A 25,823-nucleotide genomic window follows, 5' to 3' on the forward strand; every position below is an offset into this window, starting at 1 on the left:
CTGATACAGATGTTTTCAGTTTTCATTTCAATATGCGGCTGAAAACCACATACCCATAAACTGTTCTCAAGTCAGTCAAACTAACCTAACAACATAATGAGAACAACATTATGCTACAGTAATAACAACACTGAGCTAACTAAGAAAAACTAGCCAAAAAGAAATATTATCGTCGGCAGAGTACTATGACATTAGGTATTCTTGTTCCAGCTCCAACATGTTTTTGTGAGTCTCATCCATCTGACGTTTCGTATCAGCAATTTCACGTCTCAATGAAATCATGCTAGCCAGGAGATCGCGAGCAGCGTCATCCAATTTCTTGCAGTTGGAACAACCACGTGGCTTCATGGTCGTCCGCTGCTTCCGCGAGGCACCTTTGGTCACTTCTGTAGTAAACCGTTCAATGCTATCACAGAATTCGCAATAAGGGCAACACACTCATTGTTAATCAATTCCAAAAGGCTACGAATTCAGTACCATCACCCTGCTCCATAACACCACAACTAACTGGCCTGTCGGGGCCAAACACCCTCGTCAACTATAATTAACGCTTGCGCTAACATCACTGTTGTCTGCTTCTATCTGTACGTTCGAATGGTTCAATTAATGGATACCGGGATAGTTTTCGTTTCCACTTTCCACTGTTGTGGATCAAACGGCTAAAACACTTTAAATATTTCCTGTATTTAATCGTTACCTTTTTAAATATAAGTCTCGCAAAGCCCTTCACTGCACAATAAAAAAGGACTCATTAGTTATAAAAACTCATCATGCAAAAGACTGAGCTCAGTAACAGCCTCCATAAACTAAATTGCAAAACTAGACTTAAATTATAAATTATTCCGTATGTCTAAATACGAATTCCAAACACACATGCACATACGCACTCCAAACACGCTTGTAAAGAGCAATACACAACCGAAATAAAACTTCAAAAACTCGTAAACATACACATTGCAAAGTATGAGCCGTACCTTTCTTTTTCAGTTTTTCACGAACGACGCGCTGAGCAGCACCCTTCTCCTTGGACACGTTAGTCCGCTTTTTATTGCGGGCAGCCTGTTTGGATGGCAGAGGGTTGCATGGAACTGTCGTGTCAGTGATTCCTAGAAAATCGCCGTCACCTGTAATTAAAAATCAATTTATCCTCTAATGTGATAAGGATAAAAAATATTAACGAACATTAAATTAATCGAAAATTTTTATAATGCCAGTACCTTTCTTGACTATGACCAGACTCATAACATTAAGACTTCCGTTAGCAGTGCAGCCCTGGGCACCTTTGCACTTGCGTTCAAGAGTGAGTCGTTGGCGCTCTCGGACAGGCTGCTGGACTGGAGAACTATCTTCGGCATCACCCCGAACGATTCGGCAGACATAACCCTAAAAAAGCAAATAACGGAATGCAGTTACAGTACCATGGCAAGACGGGCGTAAAAAACAGTCTGTTGCGGCGCTGTTTAGTGAAAGCTTGTACTCAATTAACCATGTCGAAACTGCCACTTAACAGACGGTGAATACTGACGTTGAAATCTTAAAACAAAGCAAATTCAAAAGTAAGTTTTAGGCCAATTTTGATTGTTTCTTACTTTCCATTCATCACCGAGACGGTCCATGGCGATTTCCTGTCCTACGCGCTGTGCATGCAGAAAGCGAATGCAAAACTCATCTTCTATGTCAAGGAGCATCTGAGCCCCAGTGGCCGGATACGTGACGTTCAGCTGCAAAACCACGACAAAGATGCTGTAATTTTAATTATGCACAATTCACCGTACCTAGCCTCAATATGACCGTACACTCGTACGACGCTCTTCAGTCAGTTTAGAGGAAACAATTAAAGATAATGAAAGTTCACCTTCATAATGGCATAAAGGGAATGAAATCGGGTTCTCGTGGGATTCTACTCTTGGTTCACAGGTGTCCGAAACTCCTGCTACCAGAACTATTACAAAATTAACGAGCGAGGATCGTTTTAAAGTTGTGATTTAAAGTCTAGACTCCCGAATAATAATAATGATAATAATTATGATAATATTATACGAGTAAGTACTCTGTTGTAAGTACGCTGTGCTACTGCTTACATAATAAATTATTTTACCAAATTGACCTTATGCGACAGGGCAGCCGCGTACGGACGGCAGTTCGTGAAAACTTACGAGTTTCCGGAAGTCGCTGTTTCTGTCGCTAAGCACATGTTCGAAACAGCGACTTTAAATACTGCTCATGCAGCTAATGATCTGTTAGCAAAACCAAGACCATAACCAAAATGTACAGAAAAATGTGCTCTACAAGGAAATGTTAACTGTCACGTGGAAATCTGTTACTGCAGTGACTTATTGCCGCCAGCGCTTTGCACCATAAAATTCGGTACTACAGATTCTGTTATAACTGCGCACCTGTAGTTTGCCCTGTTAGCGCTATGCTTAATTCTCTGTTGTTTGGCCACTCACATAGCCAATGAGCGTGTTTGCACCGGCACCGCCCCTCTACCGCATACCAGGAATTACCATAGAACTCTCTACAACTACTTACCGCTACAGAGATGCGGTTTCGTCGTAGAATACGGTAACGCTTAACAGTTAGTTAACACTAAACAGCAGTCGGGCCGCGTTTGGGATTCCATTACCCCGAGCGCGACAGCGGAGTGACCGGACAGGGATAGGCGACAACCACATCTGTCGTATTTGGAATTGGTGGAATCAAAAGTATACCTTGGTGGAATACACATTTCTTCACTTGGGTGACCCGCCAGGACTCACATCGCGATTCGCGACATGCAGCGGATGTCGTCAGACGCGATTTTTGTGAATCGCTTTTTCATTTTTTAGAATTGTTAATCGGGCAATTTTGGGAAAGGCAATTTTTTATTAAGTATCTTTCCTTGTATCAGTATCCTTCCTTGTACCGCGCGCTTAATTTTATGCTAGGGCGTTCTAGTATGGAGCCCAACCTGCAGGACCATGGTGAGCCCGTCAGTGTGCTGAACTTTTGGGAACCAGGTGGTTATCAACGAACGACGAAGCGCGTCTTCGACGGTTACGAACTCTGCAATGATTTAGCGGAGATGATTGAAGAGCGCGCCGAAATTGAAACAAAACATGCCAATGAGATAAATAGTTGGTCAACAAAGTGGAATGGAAAGATCGTCGATAAAGGTTAGTCGGCCTGGATTGCCCCGGGCGGTGTTTAGTACAGACAAATTTCTTATGGAGACCTAATGGAAATTTGCGCTGCAAAAATTACGTAGAGCAGAAATTACACAGTTTCTGTTTTGTTTCCTGTAGCTGCAAATAATTTTCGTTTTCATTTGTTAAACCATGTGCAACGGTCGTTTGGTCGTTATTTCAATTCGTTACAGGATAGCGCCAACGGTATACGTAAAGTGCAGAAGTTGATTCCTTTGTTAACGTGCATTGATGGTTTTAGACAGAGTGTATGGATCGTTGGTTGGCGCATGGAAAGCTGTTTTCGTTGCAGCGGACCGGGAAGCGGAAGTTCGTTTGCGTGTTAAAAAAGATCTTATCAATATTGTCCAGGAGATTGGACGCTGGCAGCAGGATCATTTCCATCAAATTAGGATGTTAAACTCAGTGCATTTCAAGGAAAAGAAAGATACGGACGTCGCATTTGAGAACGTATGACTGAACTAAGTGAATTTACCTAAACGTTTATTTATAGTTTGTAAATAATAGTACTTGCCGATTTCTAAATCATGCAGAATTATATTGCAGGCTCAAAAACAGTGGGCAAACCTCCGAAAACTCGTAGAAAAATCTAAAATTGAATACCATATCAGTTCCCAAACAGAACAGTCGGCAGCTGCAAGATATCAGATGTTCAACGGCGACACGACTATTTCCGCAGATCAGGTACAAATACTGGAAATGTTGAATTTCGGGTCTGTCTATTGCAGTGTTGATTGTGAGTTAATTCCATGCAGCATAAGGACATTGCTGATGAAGTGGCGAAATCTGCACATTTAAAAATGGAAGCAAAAGCAGTTTACGAGGGTGCTCTTCGGGATTTGACTCGCTATAATCCGCGATATGTAGAGGATATGAAGAAGGTGAACACTGAATACTGGTAAGGTCAGGCTTAAGAGTAATCAAGTTACACATGTTTTTCAGGTCTACGGCAAATGTCAAGATATGGAGAAAAAGCGACTTGAGTTCTTCCACGAAAGACTGATGTCCATACATCAAATACTAGACTTACCCAATGACATACAGTATGCTAATAACCGTCTTACGCGCTTTAATAAATCTGCACACATAACGACATAAACTGTTTACGTATTCGCTTATCGTTAAGTATGTAATTATCGTTAGTTTCGTTGTGTGTTACGTTTTGAAGGATAGACTCAAGATCAAAATACCGGTAAATCCCCGCATGTTCTTTTTTTTGTTTTACGTTAGGTGTATTAATGGTTTGTTACGATAATTTTGTCGAAAGTTTGAAAATGTTGTCACGCTATATATCTATATAAGGCATCAGCACGCTCCACGAAACTTTGCTTCGTTGTGTTTTTCCGTACAGGTTCAAGCAGATTTTTGAGGATTTCTTCAAGGAAGTTGAAGCAGCAAGTTCTGAAAACGATTTAATATGGTGGAATATACACAGAGGAATCGATATGCCTATGAGCTGGCCCAAATTTGAAGTGCGTTTAGCCGTGTACCATCTGTACGCGTACTTAAGTCTGCACCTTATATAGATACTTCTATAGTCTATACTTCTACTCTATACGTATAACGGACTGCTATTGATGCAGCACTTACATACTTCTGGCATATGTAAAGCTGACAGTTTGCTGGTTTTTTAGGAACGTTGCACCGGTTTGCCGGATGCGCTTCCTGAGGTGCACAACGTGCAGGACGGGCCGGACGCGGTGCTGGAGGTGTCAGCCGTGGTGCAGGACGTGTCGGCCGTGGTGCAGGACGTGCCGACGGCGGCGATGGGCGTGCCGGTCGTGGTGCAGGGCGGGCCGACCGCAGTGCTGGATACGTCAGCCGTGGACGAGGATGTGCCGGCCGTGGCACAGGACGTGTCGGCGGCGGTGCTGGGCGTGCCGGTTGCGGTGCAGGACGTGCAGGAAGCGTCGTCACGGAGCAGGACGCGTCATCGCGGAACACCGCATGCCCGGCGCGGTGTTGGACGTGTAGCCACGGTGGAAACCTCGTCCGTCGCATTGAATAACCAAGTTGTAGGGATGGATGACCCTCCCATCGGGATGGTTAACCAGCCGAACGGGATGGTTAACCAGCCGAACGGGATGGAGAACCAGACCGTAGCAGACGCGCCTGCCGCCGTTTCTCTCCGAAGATCCCAAAGGCCACGGACCACTGTTGGTAGGTTATTCAAATAAACTGACTGTTTTCAGATAATATGGTACTTATTATAGTTAAAATACAGCGTAATATGAAATACATGACAACTGACAGCCTTTGTAATACGGCAATCGGCTGTCAGACAGGTGAACACATCTGCTTTTTTCAGTTTCGGTTGTCGACCCTACTTCGCTACCCACAGTCGCTCCGCGTTCTACTAGTCGTCGAGGTTCCAAGCGCCCGCGTAAATGCGATCAGTGCCAACTCAAAGACGATCAGATTAGCAGAATGACCGCAGAACATACTATAATGAGCAATGAGCTGGCAATCGTGAAGCAACAGAATGCAGACATGGAAAAAGTGCAGCAACGCCTTAGGACCCTGCGACGCCGAAATCCCTCACAGTAGTTGATGTCATTCGAATTTGTGAACTATAACATCCAGGTATGTACTGTAAAATCAGGTTGTATCACATGGAAACTGAGGTCCGTTTTCTGCCAGTATCCATTTAGTTCTTGTTTTTGTTACAACGTTTATAAGAGAATGATTCTGTACATGGTACCGATTGGCAGTAATCCTTTGCGTATCCCCCCGAGGAGTGTTGTGTATTTTTTTACGTGACTACAGAGCCAAATAAGGATGCATTCATTCGCATGCATTATCAAAAATTGATTTTCCCAACAAGCATCTGCAACTTTTCCAACGATTCCCATCAGTGACAGTTCAGTGTCATCAGTAATAATACACTATACTCGTAAATATGGAAAGTTGGTGAAATACGTAATTTTTATACAAAAGGAAACACAGCAGCAGTTATAATTACAATTGCACAGCAGTTACAATTACTGCTGTATAATCTGTAACTGTAAAATATGCAACTTACAAGTGCCACAATTTTGTGAATAGGCCCGGAAGTTAGGTACTCAAATAAGTACCGTAAGTATACCTAAACAGTACTGTATAAATATCACATAAACCAGGATTCTTTGTACGAGAGGTGTCATTGCAGGGTTGTGGATCGGCCTCCGGTGGCTTTTAGTCTGAACTCGCTTGATTTTCGTGTTCTTTTTCTCCGCTGACCGGCACTTCGCCATTCGGCAATGACAGAAAATTACGATGTTGCATCTGTGCTCTGCACGTTTTCGAATTTTTACTCTTGATTGGTGCCGGCACTTCCTGAATTGATTTGGTTGTTTCCTGGGAGGTTGAGCTGTTTCCTCGCTGTTGGTGAATGGAGAGTTTGTGTTCGTAGTTGACAACATTTCTTTATTTTGGTCAATAAATCTGTCTCCCTCCCACCCAATCCTAATGAATTGCCGGTTGCTTTTTACTGTTTTGTTGCATTTGCTTTTCGACATTGCTCATGTTGTTAGTGTTTATTAAAGATAGCCTGACGGCGCCCCAAAGTCTTCCAGTGAGTTCCGGTGACATTATGCTCAAGTTTCTTATGGCAGATATACATAAACATATAAAAATAAAAAATGTATGCGAATATATATTAAAATATAAATTTATACAAACGAGCTAAACCAGACAAAAAGAATTCAAATAGGAATGACACTATTTTAGGACACAGAACGGCAAAAGTAACATCAAACCGCCAATACAATAGGTAAACGTTGGTCCCAAGATCCAGTAAAGAACAGACGCTGGAAGCACACCAGTCGCTCGGGCAAAAGCGCCCAAAGAGCGGAAGATCCCTTGAAATTTTAAATGATGGAATCAGAAAACCATGACACGAAATGTGGAAACCGTCACTTATTCCATAAACTGCGACCGTACTAGCGACGTACTACCGTACCAATTGTAAGGTAAAACACATAAGACATGCCATGTATTTACGCAAATAAAAATTTCGAAAGAACGCAAGGGCCATAGAAAAAAAACAGCTCGTTTTTGTCTTCCATGCTAAAAATTAATAATGCTTTAGTATATGCTGTATTTTACCACCAAACCTTAGTTTAAATTAAACATTTTATTTAAATTGTTTGTATCTTATTTCATTACTTAATCACATTACCATAATCATGCCCAATAAATATCCCAACAACAAATTAGTAAAATTTATAGTACTCCAAAGCATACCCATAATGGTGCCCTTTTGATCATCTCGCCCATATTTAGAAATCATGGTCATCAGGCAAGGCACAACAGTGGAGGAACCAAATGAATACAAACATAATCCAAAATACATCACACCCTGACTGTTAGCGATTCCGATAATGACAAATGCAGGTACAACTAGAGCCAATCCCTGTAAAGATGCACATACATCATTACATAGCGCAGAAACTCAATCAGATTTTTGTGCAGGTGCAGTACATAAGTGTTCGTTCAAACTTCCCTTGTACAATATGCTAGCAAAATAACAACAGACAAGCATTTTTTTATTTGACAGCTACCAAAATGCAAATTCACAAATGTAATGCAGAATATACACAGAACAAAAGCTGCTAGTAAATACCATCAATGCCGTTCTCTTCTCGCTTCCTGGTTTTAAGCGCCGGACGAATCCGCCTTGCACCAGAATCATGATGATTCCCACAAATAAGAATAAACGGCCCTGTTGCATGCTGCAAAACACTCTCATCAGCATTATGCCCGTAATACGTCAGCCTCACTAAGCTGGATTAAAAATCCATTAAGAACGTGTTAAGCAAAAAATACGTCATTTTATGTTAAATTTTACTAGAAGTGCAAAACACAAATATTTTCCACAAATATTTTCCGTTCAGATTTTTTTCTGTTGACTTGCTATGGCCATGGACAATACCTTTATGTGCGTCGCAGTTGCATGTGCCTTAGAAATAAATTACAAGGTACTTGTACCAAAACTAATATGGCACAAGGTGGAGGAACGATATATCTAACAATGCTCACCTGGTATAGTTAAATCTGGTGTGGGTAAGAAATGTCAAAGTAAACTCCAACCCAGAGAAAAAGAAGAGAAACAGGAAATTTGTCAGTCCAATCTTCCGTATCCACACTCGATCAGCGTTGCTGAGATCTTTTACAGCGGTAAAGTTGAACAAATGTCGGGGATCGATAAGATACACAGCTTCCTTAAGATTGTGTATTAACGATTTCGCCTAAAAAAGCAAGAATCACAGCAACGGTGGTCTACAAAGCGTTATGTAACTGATGTAACTGAAAGTTATCATATACACGAAAGTGTACGACATATAATACTGAATTATTAAATAGATTTTCTACATCTGAATGGATATATGCTAATTCTCTAAAGCTGTATTTCAAATTAATACTCGTATGAGTACGGAAGCCCACCCAACCACATAGACCAATTCACAAAACATACCGATAAAAATTAAGGTAAAAAAACTTACTCGTTTATGTTTCGGCAGCGTCTCGGGCAATGCGAACCACACAACCAATAAATCGGCAACTTCCAGCACCAACGCAAAAAGGGCTGCGTAGATGTAAAAAAGGGACAAATTGTTTCGTTGTGCGTAGGATGAAAACAGTGCTCCAATCATCGGACCGACTATAAATCCAACTGAGAAAGCCACTCCAACCAGCGCCTACAAGGCATTCCGCTGTGAAAATCGTACATGGTGAAATTTTTTCATGAGCTTCTTAATACCATGCCTTTGCCCCGGGTTTGCACGGTGGACACATCCGTCACAACTGCGGTTCCGAGCCCGATATTGCCTTTACTCAAACCCATCACTATTCTGGCCACAATGAACATGGTGAAACTCGAAGACAATGCCCAGATCAAGTACGAAACAGCAATTCCACTCTGTAAATAATATTTGGAAACATTTTCACCCGTATACCCAAAAAGCAAAATAATGGTGTTGGTCAGTATTTACAATCTGACCTCTGCTGGCATAGGAAAAACATGCAAATAGAGATATGTAACAAAACTGCATCTAATTAATTTCAGTTTTACAGGTTATCTTGCACTAATACAAAAAGCTTCAGCGTTTCAACATTCACAATAACAGACTGACTGCATTTGGAGAGATTCGATAATTTTAGAACTTGTGCAACACATGCAACTTACTGTTGTTAGTAACAGCAAGGGCTTCCGGCCGTACACGTCCGACAGCGCTCCCACTAAAGGAGAAGCCAGAAACTGCAGGAGGGAAAACAGTGATCCCAAAATTCCTCCATACAACACCGAGCTGAATTTTTGCAAATCAGCAATTCCCAAAAATGTTTGGAGTTTTGCGATACACTGCTGGATCACATTATATGTAACATCCTATAAGTATAATTTACAACATTCAATTTAATTGTTTCAGTAATCATGTAATGATATTACGGTGGTTGTTGCAATATAATTTTAATCATTTAATACAAACAAAAACTACGTTATGATGGTGAACTCGGCGTAAGTAACTGTGAATGATCTTGCCGCTTGCGGAAAAAATTACGTGTTTAAAAATATTACTATCGTCTGAATATTCGTTTATTGACCGAGACGATACCTGGCCATCTTTCCCATAAAAATCCAGTAACGCTGGCATAAGCGGTAAAATGGAAGTAAATGCCAAGAGATCAATCAGTAATATAACGAAAATTATTCCGTAAATTTTTCGACAGTGCCCGTCCGCTGCATCACCATCCTTGATGTCTTTGGCTTCAGCGCGGGGGTTTGAATGATCATCCGATTTCGACGATCCATCGCGGCGTCCTCGCTCCCGCTGTTGAAAGCAACAAGATTACAAGAATCAATAAAAATTCACAAACGGCACTGCACGGTTGTCATTGTACAGTTTCTCAGTTTCTGACTCACCAAGCTGCCACCAGCGTCCATATTTAAATCAGTTTTCCGAATCTCGTGATGGGCCGATGGCTTCACTCACATCCCTTGCGAAGATCCGATATCGAAGAACTTGGTTGTCTTTACAGAGCTTTCATTTAGTTGTGCGCTGGATTTACAGTCGTTTCAACGAAGTGTCCTTGGATCGGGTGAATCCATAAAAGCACTCGCATCGTCTTACCGTGCCACCATTTGTCGTGCGCACCTGAGCGGCAATCTGCACTGTCTGCTAAAAAAGCTAACCAGTACAAGAACCGGTTTGCAATACTTGACCGGAATGTATTCATAAATAACTGCAACATGTGGCACGCACTTTGATCGGTATGACCATAAACCAAAACAAAACAATGGTATCGGTGCATCAGATAAAACATAATCGTATCCTGCGCTCATTATTTTCTATCAAGAACGTATAGTCTGTATTCTGTGCAACTTATAAGCAACTTATTTTTAATAAAACCAATGGAAAACTAAAATCCCGAAAACTATACCCTGCTTACAAAACAAAAAAACTGAGTTTACGTTTTAACTTTTACGGTCGCAGAAGCAAGATTCGCAGCCACCTGTTCCAGCACTGTTATCACATTGCTGAAAATCGGGCAGATTGTACATAGGTCTGTACGATTGTGTTCAGTTGTTGTGACTCTGTGGTGTTCCTCCCCCCTCCGGTTGGCCGCTTTGCAAGGAAGGAAACACAAAAAGCATGCCCAAACAGATGCAGGTAAGGACATGCGACTGCACTGCCAATGCGTTGAGCGCGCTGGTGTTCGTTGCGACGTCGGCCAAGTGCAATGCGGGTGACGTCGACAAGGCATACTACCTCCGGATGTCGCAACACCGGCAATAGCTTTAATGTGTTTAACTACAAAGTACAGTACTTCTGCATTTTGCAGTCTCATAACTTATTTCTAATTTTTTAATCGAAAATAATCAATTGTTAATATCTTTGTCATTTGATCTAACAATAAGTCGATAATTCCAACTAGTGCTAAATTCAATAAATTGCTAATGCTGTTCACTACGTATCGTCAAAGTTTAATTTATAATTCCACAAAATTTCAGTTCACGATTTTAAGGAATAAGCTCTTATATTTTGGCTGATAGTGCGTTTAAGTAATTTCGCGACGCCTTTGGATTTTTGCGGAATGTACCGGTGAATTATAAAATTTTGTGGCGAATTTTGTGGAACACACCGGTGATTTACTTATAAAATTTTAGTGATGCACCAGCATAAAAATGCACCTTCTGACTCCCCATTTTTTTAAAAAAGTCCGTCGAGAAAATTTAAAATATTCGTTTTCTTGCATTCATCGGGTGAAATTTTCGCTACGCTAAAGATTTTGCCGCATTTTTGTTATCATTCTTTTGCAATAACTTTGCATTGAATGTAATTTGTAGGTCGAAAAAAAGCACTTCGAAGTAGGCAGATGCCGGCTTCCAGAGTACTGTAGCTAAAATTTTTTTAAATAGCAGTAATAAAATCGCACAGTCTTACATTTTCCAGTAATGTCAATAGTACCAAAAAATAATACTTCGTAAGTTATACGTACATACTTACCAGGAATATAATTTTTAAAGAAATAGGCTCGCGACATCAGGTACGTGGCTAAACGTAATTTAGGATATTTTTTATTTGCCAGTTTTCATTGATCAGGTGCTGGCCGAAAGCCGACACCAGATGTGGTATTACTATATCTGCGTAATATAACGCAAGTGAGATGAAAATTAACATTGCAACAACACCTTTAATTTTGAATAAAAAAAGTTATAAACAGCCCGCAGGATAAAATTATGATGCCGGTCAATAGGAGTCACAAGCGCACCAGCACTATGCGCTAAATGATTATTTTCAGAAAAGTTATGAATCGTTTTGTGGTGCACAGTAATCGGCATTTGTAGACACCGTGGTGCACAACAATGCTGGACAACTAAGACTAAATACGAACTAATGACTCCGTTGCCGTCGTGTAATTTTTACACGTGTATTTTTCATTTCACATTTTACGTTGGTCTGCCATAAATTCGTGCCGGAAATGGACGGTCTGTCTGCCGTCCCTCCAAATGTTTTGGTGTATATACGCGATAAAGAAAGGTTATCGTAGCGCACAAGTGCTTATACAGTAATATTTATTTATCATTATTGTATAATCTGTAAGCGTCTAATTACAGTGCAATCAGCTGCAGTACCTGTAAAATGCAATTTTTTTAATTCTCAAAATCTGTAACGTAATTATTAAATCACTATTAACTTAACTGCATGCGTGAGTATTATTCTTAGAGCTTAGAGCTGAGAGGGTCTTTTGCCGCATAACAGCATACGGAACTCAATAAAGGTTGGTTGTTCATAAGCACTCAAAACAACAGCAAAAATTTTGTTCAAATAATTTAGCATAGTATGATCGAAAGTACAGTACCGGTTCTGAATGTGCACTAATTACTGTACTATTTTTGAGATTTTATAAAATTTGTGAATACAAAATTTAATCGACAAATTTTCAAAGTGAACTATTGAAACCGACAACAGCGTAGAATTATAACATTAAACTTTGACGTACAAGTGCGTAGTGAACACTGAACAGCATTAGCAATTTACTGAACAGCATTACAGTAATTTACTGAATTTAGCACTAGTTGGAATTATCGACTTATGGTTAGATCAAATGACTATGGTATTAAAATTAACTATTTTCGATTAAAAAATCAGAAATAATTTATGAGACTGCAAACTCCATAGTTAAACACAATAAAGCTATTGCCGGTGTTGCGACATCCGGAGGTAGTATGCCTTGTCGACGTCACCCGCATTGCACTTGGCCGACGTCGCAACGAACACCAGCGCGCTCAACGCATTGGCAGTGCAGTCGCATGTCCTTACCCGCATCTCCCAAACGTATGCTTCCCGAAAACTCTTCCGAGTCTTCTCTATGCTTCTGTTAATTTTTGACTTTTGCCTTCTTTTTTAGACCGCGAAGTCGAAAGCACGAAAGTTTTCAGTTGTTTAATTTTTCACTTCAAAGTTTTTTTTTACAAACGAGAAGTTATTGCTTTTGAATTATGAATGCTGAATCAGTTAAGGGGCAACCGAAACAACGTCGTGAATATGCGTTTATGAAATTGTCATTCGAGAATAAGACTTATAAGAGTGGCGAAACTGCGGAATCGCCGGATCCACGACTTTCTGTTTCTGACGCAGAATTATTTCGATCCCCACAAGCCAGTTCCCGGATATCTGCTGGCGAAGAAAGAGTCGGAGTAAGCGAGGATGCTCCGGAAGAAGGTGCAGATGAACCTGAGGCAGAGACTGGAGCTCCAGAACACGCGAAAACGAAGAAGACAGCCAAAAACAAGCGACGGCATTCTGATGACCACGACGCAGCTGTGCAAGATTCTGTGGATACTGTTGCCGTGAAAGTTTCGGATGCGGCCATTTCCAAGAAGCCCCACAAGAGCGCTGCGAGGGCAGGCCTCGCCAAGAAGCAGAAAGAAGCAGTCAAAGAAGAGGTAAGTCCGAAAACTAGTGACAAAGAAGTACACATAATGCATGTGCTGCTGCACTGGCCTGCACATACATAAACGTGAAAGTTTCCTGCTCGCTGTGCTTACCGTAGGAAAATTCTGAGTACCAGTTGGCGTACATGCTTTCCCTTTTTTTCACGGCAAAATGTAACAATAATAAATGTGTTTTCGTTGGTGCTCGTGAATTTCATGGATTGTGCAAAATGGTTTCAATACTTAATACTTTCTCATATTAAGCAGTTAATTGTTAATTTTACATAAAATTCGTTTAGATGCTATGTGTATTCTGTACGTTTGACCATGATTATAATTGCACATTTTAGGCGCCTGTGGAAGTTAAAGAATTTCGAACTGCTGCCCGATTATTACAGCTTCTTCGAAACGAAGTTGAGCCTGAGCCGTGTGGTAGTACTAAGTGTGCCCACTGTAATTTCCAGGAAACAAGGAACCTGACCAGTGTTCGTCAGTCGCATTACTTTCCGAATGCACCTGCGATTAACCAGGAGGAAGACTACTCAAAAGATCGCCCTCCCCTGTCGTTTGTGCCACCGGCTAGTGGTGGCGATACTCCCGTGTATCCGAATCCGAGAACAAACCCAGTTCCGTATCGCCCAATCTCATCGCCGTCTGCCAAGTACGGCGGTATGCTCGGAGCTTCTCGCCGCATGTTTTCCGCCGTTCCCATTGCTCCTAAACAGAAACAGCGTTTCAAATACTGGCGCGTAAATTATGCCAATCCCAGCAGTCGCAAACATAAAATATGGGAAGACGATGGAGTGCTGGTTGTGGAAGGGAATGTGATGACGCTGCTCAAATCGGACCATGAGACGTACATCACGAAAAAGGCCGGGTGCTCGCAAAAAGAAATCGATCAGCTGGACGATGACTGGTTGTTAATAGTTGGGTGTAAAGAAGTGAAGATCTTAGACGGGATGACCGAGGAAGAGTTTCGAAATAATTCATGATGTACAGCTGTTGCTGAAGTTAGTCGGACGATGGCTTTTCTATGATGTTCCCTGATTAAGTCGTTCGTAATTTTGTTTTATCTTTTTAGTTAGATAATTGTATGGAGTCTTGTAGATATTTATGTATTCAGCTATGTCTCTCATATATCTGTACTAGTTTTCTTCTTCCATTTTTTTTCGAAAATTTCGTATAATTTTCCAAACTTTCAGTTTATTTGCCGATAAGTGTATTCTTGTTGCGGCTGCATCGTAAGTACATGAAGGAACAATAAAACAAAAAAGAGTCAGAAATAATTCGCTAGTTGAGAGCGCGAACTGTCCACAGTACCAAGCCATGTCAGCGAATCATATCGGTTCGGTCTCGTTTAAAAAAATATATTCTCTGCGTCACGATCGAAGCGTTTTTCTGTCCCATCGTCACCCGCGTCAACGATCAGCACAACTTCTTGAACTTTACGGCGATTCGCGCGGATGCGCTTGGGTCTCGACTCTTTGATCAAGATGAACTTCGAAGACTGTGGTTTTGCAGGTTTTCGAGGCACGGCTTCTGTCTCGGTACTCGCAGTGTTGACGCCCAAAGTTGCATTCCACGATGGTTGCGAAGCGGTCACGTTATCCCAACCGGAAGCTTCTGAAAGTGAAATCGCTTAAATTTTTTGATTAATGGGTGGTATGGTGCGCAACGGTAATCTGGTGATTTTTATTTGTAATCGAAAATCAGTTCAACCATTATAAATACGTAAATTGTAATAATCTATGTACTTTTTGTTAATTTTGTGTACGAAATTATTGGTGCTTTAATGGAACGGTGGGCAAAAGTCTGTCTTTTGCACAAAATCAAACATATCGCTTAGCTTTACCTGCAGTGGTTTCCGTGGCATTACTCGTTTCATTATCTTCATCGGCCACAATGCAGCGATTGTGACAGATATTCCGACAGGTGGTAATTCCCTGAGAGAAACACCGGCGCTGGCAGACTTGACGGCATTGTCCAATGCGGGCCGCTAATTTATCCATTTCGTCTTCTAGCTGCAGTTCCTTCAGAACTTCCTGATCAATATCCTCCAACTGCATTTCATCAGCTTCAGTAGTGGAAGTAGCATTTATACCCGGCGAAGAAGTAGAGGTGACGCTAGTAGAGATGCTGGAAGACTGTTTCGATTTGTTGGCACTGACGATACCAAAAAATGCCACGAAGGCAGCGGCACATAAACGCCAAAGGTCACGCTGCATTTTTACAAGTATCGAGGAAGATAGTACGACACAGAACCGAAGCGACGTTGAAACGTTCTGATCAACTTCGCAAATGATTATAAGTTGTCACCGAATCTACCCAGACTGAAATAGTACTAGGCAGCTTCTGGGGATCTTCCTTCTCGCAGTATAGTTGCACCGAGCACTTGGAGTCCTTCTTGGTATTAAGGGTAGTAACTTATCTGCATATCCTGAAACCAATCCTGTTTTCGCTAAAGCTGACAACGATAGATCCTGGACAAACAGTATGCTCATTGTCAGCTGACTGCGTGACGCAGCTTACAAAGTTATTTTTGCATTGAGTTTTCAGAACAAATTTTCTGCTGTCATTTCAGTCGTTACTGGAATTGTGGGCAAGTCTGTGTGATCATGTAGCGATATCGCTTTCGATTTTCCTGCTATTCATGCCGCATATGTATATGGTGAATGCCGATTTCGGCATCGGCTGTGTGGCAATCATTTATTGCGCTCAAACTCCATGCGCGCTGCAGTATTGAAAAATGACGTATTTGTATTATATGCATTGTACTCTGCATATCTTACCGTAAATATTGCAAAATTAATAACTGTCCGCAATGGAAATCAAGACCGCAGTTGCTCCAATTTAAAATCTCACGAGTTTGTCGGCTGTAGCTAATTCATCACAACGAAAAATCTGAGCGCGTTGTCCGCAAATACGATAGATAAACATATGTATCTCGCCCAGGCTGCGAATGCAGAAACTAATACGAGCCACCTGTCATCAGGTTAATTTTGAAAAATCCTCTGTTTCGAGGAGAGTGGGCATGACTGTTTAGTTCGCCTTTTCGGTAGAACGTTTTGCTGTCGGCTTCTTTGTACATGTCGGCATCGCTTGTTGTCGGGGAATATGGCACTTCTCCTATTGCCCAAATCACATGCATAACGCCATTGACAATAGACTGGTCGGTGGGATGAGATGCTAGAAACAGAAGTGAAGTAGAGTATTTGCAAGCACACAAGTCAAGAATGCATATGCATAAATTATATACGTTCTCATGCAAAAATTACCTTATAGATTTGAATTACAATCATTATACTCGGACAATCGACAATTTAGCAAAATAATACGGATAACACAAAAAAATATAAAAACTTGAAATAACAGTTATTAAACAAATTACTGCACAAAGTAACCGGAAGTCACGAACTTTCGAATCGTATTAATTACGAGTACATATTCATTTTTCAGCAACGCAGATCACACTGCCTTCATACTTCATAGTTATTACGTCATTTGTACCGGTACAGCTATGTTCGCGTCGTACACTATACAGATAGCGCTCGCTATGCATAACAACCTACCTTGCAATTTTTTGCGAAATAAAACATGCAAGATTCCTGTATCTGGATCTTCATAACAGTTTCCAGCTGTAAGACTTTGCTCCCCACCAAATACTTCATCTGGTAGCGGTGTGGAGTGATCACGAGTATAAAGGTCACGAATGCGACACAGTTGTCCTTGAGCAGCTGCGTATGTAATATCGTTGCAACCCATGGGATGGAGCGGCACTGTAAGTGTGTTAAACGTAAAGGAGTGTTAATGTTGTGGACCTAGGGTCACTATAGAGTGATCACTCATTTTGCAAAATAACATTCGAAATACATGGATGCTTTAAAACATTATGACTTCAAGACATGCCCATTATAAGGTAGTTTAGAAAAGCATTTCCTTCACGAACAGTGGTGGGTGGTTTATGTAAAGTTTGCATACCAGCGAAAAATGCCTGATCTTGGAAATCCACAACCGTCTGAATGACTTCTCCATCTAAAAGAAATTAACAACACACCCACAGTTGTAGCAGAAATAAAGCTCACGATAAGTTCTAGAATTTCGTACTTTTTGAAACAGATGAAACTGTTTCTTTTGGAATGATGGGAAATGTTTTGCAAGTGGTGTTGATCCCTGTAATTGAGCGACAATTGATTATCTCTGCTTATTACTTTAGTGAATATGGGTGCCGTACAATCCTGGCAAAAAGTTATAAAATATGAATATAATTAAAAACAGTGGGGCTACTGAAGAATTTTACCTTCCGGGCGCCAACCGAAACCGACCCAGTTGGTTGTGCCGGCTTCCAGAATCACCTCTATTTCTCCGATATCTGGCAGGATTCTCCAGTAAAACGTAAAATTACCGGGCGACGAGCGTTTTCTGTATAGATCCGGTTGGAAGTTGAAGTCCTTGACCGATGACTCGCTCGCGCATTTCGGACCAAACCAACCGGTGGGACAATAGCACTGATGCTTAGGATAGAACTGGGCGTGGGTGTTGATGCATTTTCCACCGTTGTCGCAGTCAGTGTCGTCCAAGCACTCCTCTGTGTTCAGCGAAACCGAGCAAGTCAATATTTATGAATTCTGTTGCCAAATGACGTAAAATGTTTAATAAAGCTGCATCAATCAGTCTACCTTCAAACTCGCAGAAGGTGCCGACAAATGGTTTTTCACACTTGCAGAAACCATCATTCCATGTTCCGTGATCAGAACACGACGATTTTTCAGCTGGAAAAGAAATCGACAGGGCATTTCATATTTGGATTTTCATCTTGTTCAGCCAAATATCTGTGTATTTCTTATACAGGAACACGAACATTAACAAAGTAGTTGTTTTTGTTTCTGTAATAACCTAAATATAATCATTGGCCGCTAGCGTTACCATCATTCCATAAAAAAAATTTAGTGTTTATGTTGGCTACTGCTTATGTAAACTTTTCTTACATGCATGGCTCCTGGCTGCATAGCTTTTCCTTAATAAAATTTCACTGCTTGCACAAAAAGATTTATTGTTCGCGCGGTACACCACAAATCAAAATACTTGTGTATTCTATCAGTCGTATTATTAAATTTTACTTGTCGGCTTTTCCACTATGCTGACATCCGCACAGGTCCTGAACCCAGGCGGAACTGCCGAGGCGGGAGTGTTCGTCCACGCTGGACCCAAGCCTTGCTTGATAACACGAATTATGCAGCGACCGCAAGTCACTTCCGCCGGCAGGGTGACGTATCCAATATTTCCAGCCGAGTTATTTCCAGAGAATTCATAGGCCTTTCCATTCGGAGGAGCCAATGTTGCTATTGCATTATATTCTTTATCTAGTAACTCAATTCTGTATCCACCCTATAAATAGTGTCCACTAGTGTTTAGTAAATTTGTTTTCAAGCTAACCAGTAAGAAGAAATTAAATAAATACTGTAGAAGTCTGATCGGTTCATTGCACAAAAGGAGCAAACGCACACTTATAATAATTATTAATACTTCATGAGGTACAAGTATAATATAAACACAATGCAGTCGTACATATGTACAGAGGTACGTACTTCATGCAGCTGGCCGACTGCCCAGGTCACATTAAAAGAGCTTCCCATTAGCAGCTCAGTAACGTCTAAAATCAGCAAGAACGAATTCAGATTATTTTCGGTTGCGGTGCTAAGCACTAATGACTACAAATAACAAGGAAATCTACAAAAGTCTACCATTTCCTTTGGGCATTCCACATGGTCCAACCGGAGCATTCCTGTTAGTCAGGGCGTTTATGGGATACTGTCTAGCCCGGGGATAAACTAAACTGGAAAGAGTAGTAAATGGCGTGATTAAACAAACGCACGTCGGTGTTAATGTCATGTTTGGCAGGATCCACTGAACTCCTGAGATAACAATTAATTACGAAGTATTAATTGTATATCCAACTTTGGACTGCGATATACTTCACAATTTTCCGAACGTAAACTTACCGCACGAAAACTAGTAAATTTTATGCACATAGCTAGTATTACATGTATATGCAAATATTGTACTTCTGTCTGTGTACTGCGCCGCACGGGGCCGTCAAATACCTGATGTGAGCTGCGACGTCCGAAAACGTTAACAGTATTCCGAGTAGCAGGCCAGTTATCAGTCTAACGGAAATGTTTTCAGCAGAGTATGTTTGCTCCATATTTATCAAAATCTTTGCAAACTGTTTCAAGCCAATCTGAAGTCTTTACCGCATACGATACGCAGGAAACCTGCAGTGAGTACAGCAGTAACAAAGCAAACGCAAATCTGAACATTAGCGCCAGTCCGACAGAAGCCGAGGATATCGGCATTGACTGTGCGAAAATGCGCGAACCATATCGACTTGGCACCTGTGCCGATATCGGTTTCTTACAAATAATTGCAAGCTAGTATGTTCAGCGCCTTATTTGCACGAGAGAAAAGGGTTTGTTTTCTGCAATGTGCCCTATGCGCTCCAGTGCTTCATTTAAGCAGTTCTTCATTCGAACGGAAACCGGTTGCTCTAACTATATAGAAAACGTTTTTCTCGACGACTAGGAAGGCGGAAACGCTTTTCCGGTACATATACTTGTATACCTGTCCAGCAACAAAACCGTAAATACATACTTAAAAGTCAAAACTGCACTTGCAATTACTGTACTGTTAAAATGGGAATACGAGCTCGACCTCCCTATTGTGGATTAGTGCGGCATATACGTAGCGTTGTTACCTGGGTGGATGCTCCTGCCGCAGCCTTGTTGTCACTTTACCTTTGAAAGAAACCAAATGAGTCTGCAATTTTTTAAGCAGTTCATTGAGTTTAAACTTTTGAAAAATTTAACTTTAACTTCAGTTTACTTTTTTCTAACTTGAGCTTTCGTATTAAATCAAACCTGCTTGGCTTTTGGAATAAGAACCGAAGGTTCGTAACTGATAATTCTTTAAAGTGTTGTTTGATCTCTTGCCTTGAAAGTTGTAGGAGATGTGGTATTAAGTAATTAAAAAATTCTTTTGTTTACCATTTGGCGAACGATATCGTGGCTGTGTGCAGTATGCAGGCTACAAACTTTGACGGTGATGGTGCAACCTGAATCGCGAACGGGTTCCGCTCCCTAAGTGGCGTTTGATTCGGTTGGTTGTCACTGGCTTTCTGGAGCATCCTACCATGATTGGCCCGAAGCCCGAAGTTTCCTCCATGGGAATACAAACCAGTCCCCTGGTATCATCGTCCAGTGAATCCGAATTCCCCACCGAGCCCCATTCGCTGGAGAACACTCGCAACAAACATCGACGACGCACTCTGCGATGTCCGCAGTGTGGCTTTGTCGGACGGGCCAATGCGTTCTACGATCGTCAACCTAACTTCAAACCCTGCAGCCCTGAATTGCAGGTGCAAGAGCTGGTTCGGAGTGCCAGTAAACTTCGAGCAGGTAAATCAAACATCCACTTCATACTGTTGCGTAGACAGACGTGCCGCTTGCGAATAGTTATTCTAGCTGTACATAAGAAATTTTTTTGCTTTATTTTATTGACATTTTTATTTACTTCTTGTATACATATATCTTCTGGGAATTTTATCTGTACAGGATTGTCGAATTTGTCGCTGCCATCGTCCGCGTTCACTGAGTTGCACTCTAAAGATGCGCTGTCCGATGCCGCATTTATTACGCGATTATCATGTGTTTTAAAATCTCCCATTGAAATCAAGAGCCCGTTAGCGTCCAGTGTTAATCAGAATCCGCTGGATCAAGTTTTGAATCGTGCGCCTTTACCTCCTGATCATCAATCGCCAAGTGACAGTGTTTTCTGTTTCGCGGAAAAGACAGTTAATGATCTGTTTGAAGTGGGTGTGGAGGATGTGGAGACTTCCGATGCAGCGGTACAAGCCATATCTTCCACACAGGACATCGCCACCGCCGTGTCGCAGACGGAGCTCGGTTCGGTTATCGATGTTGCACACGTGCCCAGCGTATTTTCCGCCGTATCAGGCTCGGATGTAGGGATTGTCTCTCCCGCTCACGAGAGCATTCGCGTGACGCTGTCGGATGTGGAGCGTTTCACAGCCGCTCTGGAACATGGAAAAGTACAACCTATTCCTTCTGCAGACGCAGCGCATGTTAAAAGTATAGCTTCGAGTCTCACGGATGCGGAATCTGGTTTGTTGCGACCCACATCACTGGATGGCCTGATATCGAAGGATTCGTTATCCGCTACAGTTTTACCGGAAACTCAGCATCCTTTCACTCGTTCAGTTCCCCGCCTCCGCCGCCACCACCACCAGTTTCTGCGTTGCTGCGGTCAGATAATGGAACACTCAGTCTTTCTCCTGGATCTCTTCTTGGATCTCAAGCGCAGATTCCTCTGCCGCCGCCTCCACCTCCCGTGTTTGGAATGGCTTCTTCCGTACCTCGTGTGCTGATATCTCCTTCGGTTTCCGGTGCACCTCCACCTCCTCCCCCACCTCCACCAGGAATTCAGGCCGGTCCCCCACCGCCTCCTCCGCCACCAGTCAGCGGACACGGATTTGCGCCAGCGCCTCCACCTGGAACCCGAGCAGGCCCACCCCCACCACCGCCCCCTCCGGGATTGCGTGGAATTCCCCCTCCACCCCCACCAGCTCCCATCAATGGCGTGCGACTACCACTGACTTCGCCCAATACTTCCAATCCACCGGCATGGCCTGCACCTCCTCCGGGTGGTTTCGGTGTTCTCAAAAAAGGTGAACGATAAAGTGACGATTGGGTTAAACGGTGTGTAGACTATCGTCACGGTGTGTGTGTGTGTTAAACGGTTTTTCTATTGCAGTTCCGCGTAAACCATGTATTAAGCCGAAAGCAGAAATGACACCGGTTTTCTGGACGAAAATCTCTCTTCCCAGCATTCTTCCTGATACTGTGGTCAGTGATTCCACTTCGGAAGCCGATTTCGTTATGGTTTCAAAGTAAGTACAATAACTATAAAAATTTGATTACTTTCACTGTGGAAATAGCGTCCGGTTATTGTATTAGAGCCAAATCATTGTGGGAAATTATACCGGAGGTTCCAGTTAACGAAGAGGAACTGGTCGACAAGTTCTCTAAAAAGAAGTCAGAGGGAATTAAACTGAAGACAAAGCAGTCGGCAGTCAACCAGAATTTAGCTTCTCAGAGCAAGGAAAAGGTGAGAATGTCGTAAGAAGAACGCGAACTTACTTTTGTTGTTTTGTCAGCTGTGATTACATAATTCATGATTTTTTATTGGTTAGCTTAGAATGGCACACATTTTCGATGCGAAGCGGAGTCAAGCTGTGGGAATTGTGATGAAAAATTTGAAGATAGAAGGAAAGAAATTAACAGCGGGCGATATTAAAACAGCGCTGTATGAAGGCCAGACGGAAAAATTAACTGCGGAGATTGTTAAACGTCTGGACGAAATGGTATTGCGAGGCTTGTTCATGTGCACTTGTGCAGCGCTATCAAATATTCCGAAAACGTGTGTTGCACGTTTTTAGAAAGCAACACCGGAAGAATTGAAGCTGATGCGGGATCAGCTAACTCGAGAACCGGATACCCCATTGGATGAACCCGAAAAGTACGATTCTTTTGTAGATTTTCTGTTATTTCCGTCTCGTGTTCATACCATTTCCGTATTTCCAGGTGGCTGCTGGATTTGTCGCAAATCTTGCATTTTGAAACTCGACTGTCGTGCCTGCAAACATTCTTTTCTTTCGAAGAGAAACTGAATACGATAACAAACCCGACTGCCGCTCTGCAGAGTATACTAACCACTCTTACCAGTTCGGATTCCGTTAAAAATATTCTGGCTATAATTCTGTCGTACGGGAATTACATGAACGGAGGTACAGTATTACTGTACCCTTATTGCCTTATGCCGTTAAGATGGCGATGCGAGAAGCGCTCGTTTGGGTTACAATTTGTACAGTAAAATTATTTGTTTAACATTGGTTTTGGTATTTTTACAGTACGTAATTTCATAGTAACGTATCTGTGACTAATAAGGATAGATCATAGATTCATATTTTTGTTCGCCTGGCGTAAAAAGTAATCACACCTTGCTGACCTCGATTTTGCATTGGTTTCGGGTTCTGTTCTGTTAATACTCGTGATTATGTACAGTATGATGTGTAATTAATGTGTGTTGAAATTTCGTTATTTTGATGGCATTAGAGTTTCAGTTTGAATATTACAGGACATGGGCAGCGTGGGCAGGCGGATGGCTTCCAGTTAGATTTATTAGGAAAGTTGAAAGATATTAAAGGCAAGGATCCGCAAGTGACCTTTCTCTCCTTTGTGATGGACATCTATATCGAAAGACATGAGAAGGTATCGCGTGCATGGTTGCTTCTTCGGTTATGAACGCAATGGGAGACGGAAAGTTTTATGTTTTTTATGCGGCTGTAGAAAACTTTTCCTGATTGCCCGTTTCCCTTACCCGAAAGCAGTATGATGCGTGAAGCGGAAACCGCTGAACCAGAAGTCGCTCTCGAAGAATTGAAACAGATCGAAGCTACTCTCACAAGTTAGTTACAACAGAAACTTGAGTTTGGAAATCTTTTATAGTTTCGTTTTTACTTAAATTATAGAAACTGAGAAACAAGTGGAAGTTGTGACATCTTCGCCCACAATTAGCGATACACCAGAAGAAGGACAGGGTTTTGTTGTGAAAATGTCGACTTTCCTCGATGCCGCCCGGATCCGATTGGATGATGCTCGTACTCTGGTCAAAACCTGCCAAGAAAAGTATGGTGTTGAGACTGTTCACAATTTAAAAATTGAAGAACAATGCATATTTGGCTCTAGATTTGAACAGGCTGTCCAGTTTTTCCAGTGGCAAGGAAAAGGTAAAAAGGAAAATGAACTGATCAAAGAGTTCGTGGGAATCTGGAGTGCTTTTGCCAACGACGTCAGCGTTATTTGGAAATCTTCGCAGCTGAAGGCTATAAAAGAAAGGCGAGTATTTAAAGAAAAATTGTTAGAGCGATATTGTTCAGTTTTATGTTTCAGGAGAAGATTATTCTCGGTTGCTCAGCCCTGGTTATTCGTTCAAAATGTACAGAAAATTTTTATAAAAGCAGGCTACTTGGTAATTATGAAGACGGACAATGCATATCGACTTTTGCCGTCTGTTTACTAAATCATAAGCTGTTGTGTAAATTATCTTGTTATTGAAATGGTCATGGCCAATTGGTCAGCATAGGTTGTGTCATTTCTCACCATTTTTTGTGCAAGATTATAGTGCCGACACTCTTTGATAAGTGGGGTGCACAACTCGCAGTCAGACACCTATTTCTGTGATTGCAGGCAAGCGGCAGACCGACGTAAACAACAGATTCAGCATGATCAGCAGAAGCGTGTATCGGTCAAGACTGTGGAAAAAGGCGGCTTTGTGAGTAGGCTACACTATTTTTTTTATTTAAGCTGTTGTTGCTGTTGCATGGACTGATAAGGCTGACATATGAGTGACAACTGACAAACGTTAAATTGCAGAAAGAGCGAATGTCTTCGCTGATAAGCAAGCGCAAATGTACCGTGGGAGAGTCCGGGACAACCACACCCAAATCAAGCATGTCCGTTTGAAATACAAGAAACCGAGGATTTAACGGGTTTCTTTCCACCCAGTCCTATTCTTGCTGGGATTGGATGCTTTGGTTTTAATGCATGCCGATCACAGCCGATGTTATTCCGGTGCTCGCTAGTCGTACCCATGAGGTGATTAATTACTGGACACGGACTTGCTGTTCAGCAGTAAATGTGTGGTTCATCCGTTACGGCGTTGAACCGTATTCCATACCATGCTGCGTTAAGCTGGAAACCGGGCACTGCACTTTGCAGATTGCAAGAAATTTCTGGTCAGCATTATGATCCCAGTGACATAAAAACTGAAATGAATTTCCGTAACGGTATAAGAGTGTTCAAAAATTATCCATAAGCTGTGGATTCTGACACATTTGGATTTCTTTCTGACATCCATTACGTTCGGTGATGGGATGATGGCTTTGCTATCGCTTTTTGATTTTTAAAACACTAGCACGGAAAGACTTGATAATATAATATAACGCGATAATGTGAACTGGTCATTTGCGAGCACGAGGTGAAAAAACCTCAAATAAAGTAAAGCGAAACCATAAACTTAACTCTGTTTGAAGTTTCGAAGGTCTGCAACATCATTTAATATTTTTAATTTTTCGATAACTGTTGCAT

The 25,823-nt window shown here is 41.8% G+C and overlaps 7 protein-coding genes across 9 annotated transcripts; 3 read left to right on the plus strand and 4 right to left on the minus strand.

Moving 5' to 3' along the window:
* Positions 1-30: 30 nt before the first annotated feature.
* Positions 31-2,083, minus strand: LOC129582091 (40S ribosomal protein S6-like). 2 transcript variants are annotated; one of them, XM_055473500.1, is made up of 5 exons: positions 1,856-2,083; positions 1,590-1,721; positions 1,218-1,383; positions 975-1,124; positions 31-386 (listed from the first exon to the last, which is right to left on the minus strand). In XM_055473500.1, the coding sequence occupies exons 1-5, from the start codon at positions 1,859-1,861 to the stop codon at positions 184-186; spliced, it is 657 nt and encodes a 218-aa protein (XP_055329475.1). In that variant the 5' UTR covers positions 1,862-2,083; the 3' UTR covers positions 31-183. The 2 variants fall into 2 exon arrangements, with proteins under 2 accessions (XP_055329475.1, XP_055329476.1); XM_055473501.1 differs by lacking the exon at positions 1,856-2,083 and adding an exon at positions 1,776-1,837.
* A 590-nt stretch (positions 2,084-2,673) lies between these two features.
* LOC129582083 (protein kinase C and casein kinase II substrate protein 3-like) lies at positions 2,674-6,698 on the plus strand. Its single transcript, XM_055473488.1, has 9 exons — positions 2,674-3,155; positions 3,427-3,635; positions 3,732-3,869; positions 3,941-4,066; positions 4,128-4,228; positions 4,537-4,657; positions 4,820-5,345; positions 5,494-5,768; positions 6,334-6,698. Exons 1-8 carry the CDS (start codon positions 2,921-2,923, stop codon positions 5,730-5,732), a joined length of 1,695 nt encoding a protein of 564 aa, XP_055329463.1. The 5' UTR covers positions 2,674-2,920; the 3' UTR covers positions 5,733-5,768; positions 6,334-6,698.
* On the minus strand, positions 6,686-10,654 carry LOC129582087 (major facilitator superfamily domain-containing protein 10-like). Its single transcript, XM_055473491.1, has 10 exons — positions 10,427-10,654; positions 10,087-10,339; positions 9,779-9,994; positions 9,352-9,552; positions 8,926-9,084; positions 8,669-8,863; positions 8,205-8,413; positions 7,789-7,897; positions 7,410-7,578; positions 6,686-7,024 (listed from the first exon to the last, which is right to left on the minus strand). Exons 2-10 carry the CDS (start codon positions 10,105-10,107, stop codon positions 6,885-6,887), a joined length of 1,419 nt encoding a protein of 472 aa, XP_055329466.1. The 5' UTR covers positions 10,108-10,339; positions 10,427-10,654; the 3' UTR covers positions 6,686-6,884.
* LOC129582089 (uncharacterized) lies at positions 10,490-14,879 on the plus strand. The gene is made up of 3 exons (XM_055473498.1): positions 10,490-10,834; positions 13,077-13,614; positions 13,953-14,879. The coding sequence occupies exons 2-3, from the start codon at positions 13,168-13,170 to the stop codon at positions 14,592-14,594; spliced, it is 1,089 nt and encodes a 362-aa protein (XP_055329473.1). The 5' UTR covers positions 10,490-10,834; positions 13,077-13,167; the 3' UTR covers positions 14,595-14,879.
* On the minus strand, positions 14,444-16,102 carry LOC129582092 (uncharacterized). Of its 2 annotated transcripts, none has more exons than XM_055473504.1 (2): positions 15,455-16,102; positions 14,444-15,222 (listed from the first exon to the last, which is right to left on the minus strand). In XM_055473504.1, the coding sequence occupies exons 1-2, from the start codon at positions 15,825-15,827 to the stop codon at positions 14,960-14,962; spliced, it is 636 nt and encodes a 211-aa protein (XP_055329479.1). In that variant the 5' UTR covers positions 15,828-16,102; the 3' UTR covers positions 14,444-14,959. The 2 variants fall into 2 exon arrangements, with proteins under 2 accessions (XP_055329479.1, XP_055329477.1); XM_055473502.1 differs by having other exon boundaries at positions 14,461-15,225.
* Positions 16,103-16,313: 211 nt separating this feature from the next.
* On the minus strand, positions 16,314-20,024 carry LOC129582084 (uncharacterized). Its single transcript, XM_055473489.1, has 10 exons — positions 19,704-20,024; positions 19,344-19,435; positions 19,188-19,252; positions 18,720-18,987; positions 18,279-18,371; positions 17,900-18,187; positions 17,707-17,772; positions 17,581-17,634; positions 17,172-17,378; positions 16,314-16,788 (listed from the first exon to the last, which is right to left on the minus strand). Exons 1-10 carry the CDS (start codon positions 19,802-19,804, stop codon positions 16,571-16,573), a joined length of 1,452 nt encoding a protein of 483 aa, XP_055329464.1. The 5' UTR covers positions 19,805-20,024; the 3' UTR covers positions 16,314-16,570.
* A 400-nt stretch (positions 20,025-20,424) lies between these two features.
* LOC129582082 (protein cappuccino-like) lies at positions 20,425-25,730 on the plus strand. The gene is made up of 13 exons (XM_055473487.1): positions 20,425-21,053; positions 21,210-22,342; positions 22,429-22,564; positions 22,632-22,782; positions 22,868-23,038; positions 23,114-23,193; positions 23,259-23,461; positions 23,812-23,945; positions 24,024-24,141; positions 24,206-24,362; positions 24,423-24,572; positions 24,924-25,008; positions 25,110-25,730. Exons 2-13 carry the CDS (start codon positions 22,015-22,017, stop codon positions 25,197-25,199), a joined length of 1,803 nt encoding a protein of 600 aa, XP_055329462.1. The 5' UTR covers positions 20,425-21,053; positions 21,210-22,014; the 3' UTR covers positions 25,200-25,730.
* Positions 25,731-25,823: the final 93 nt, after the last annotated feature.

The sequence above is a fragment of the Paramacrobiotus metropolitanus genome, unplaced genomic scaffold (genome assembly GCF_019649055.1).
Source record: "Paramacrobiotus metropolitanus isolate TYO unplaced genomic scaffold, Prichtersi_v1.0 Parri_scaffold0000006, whole genome shotgun sequence".
Lineage (NCBI taxonomy): Eukaryota > Metazoa > Tardigrada > Eutardigrada > Parachela > Macrobiotidae > Paramacrobiotus > Paramacrobiotus metropolitanus.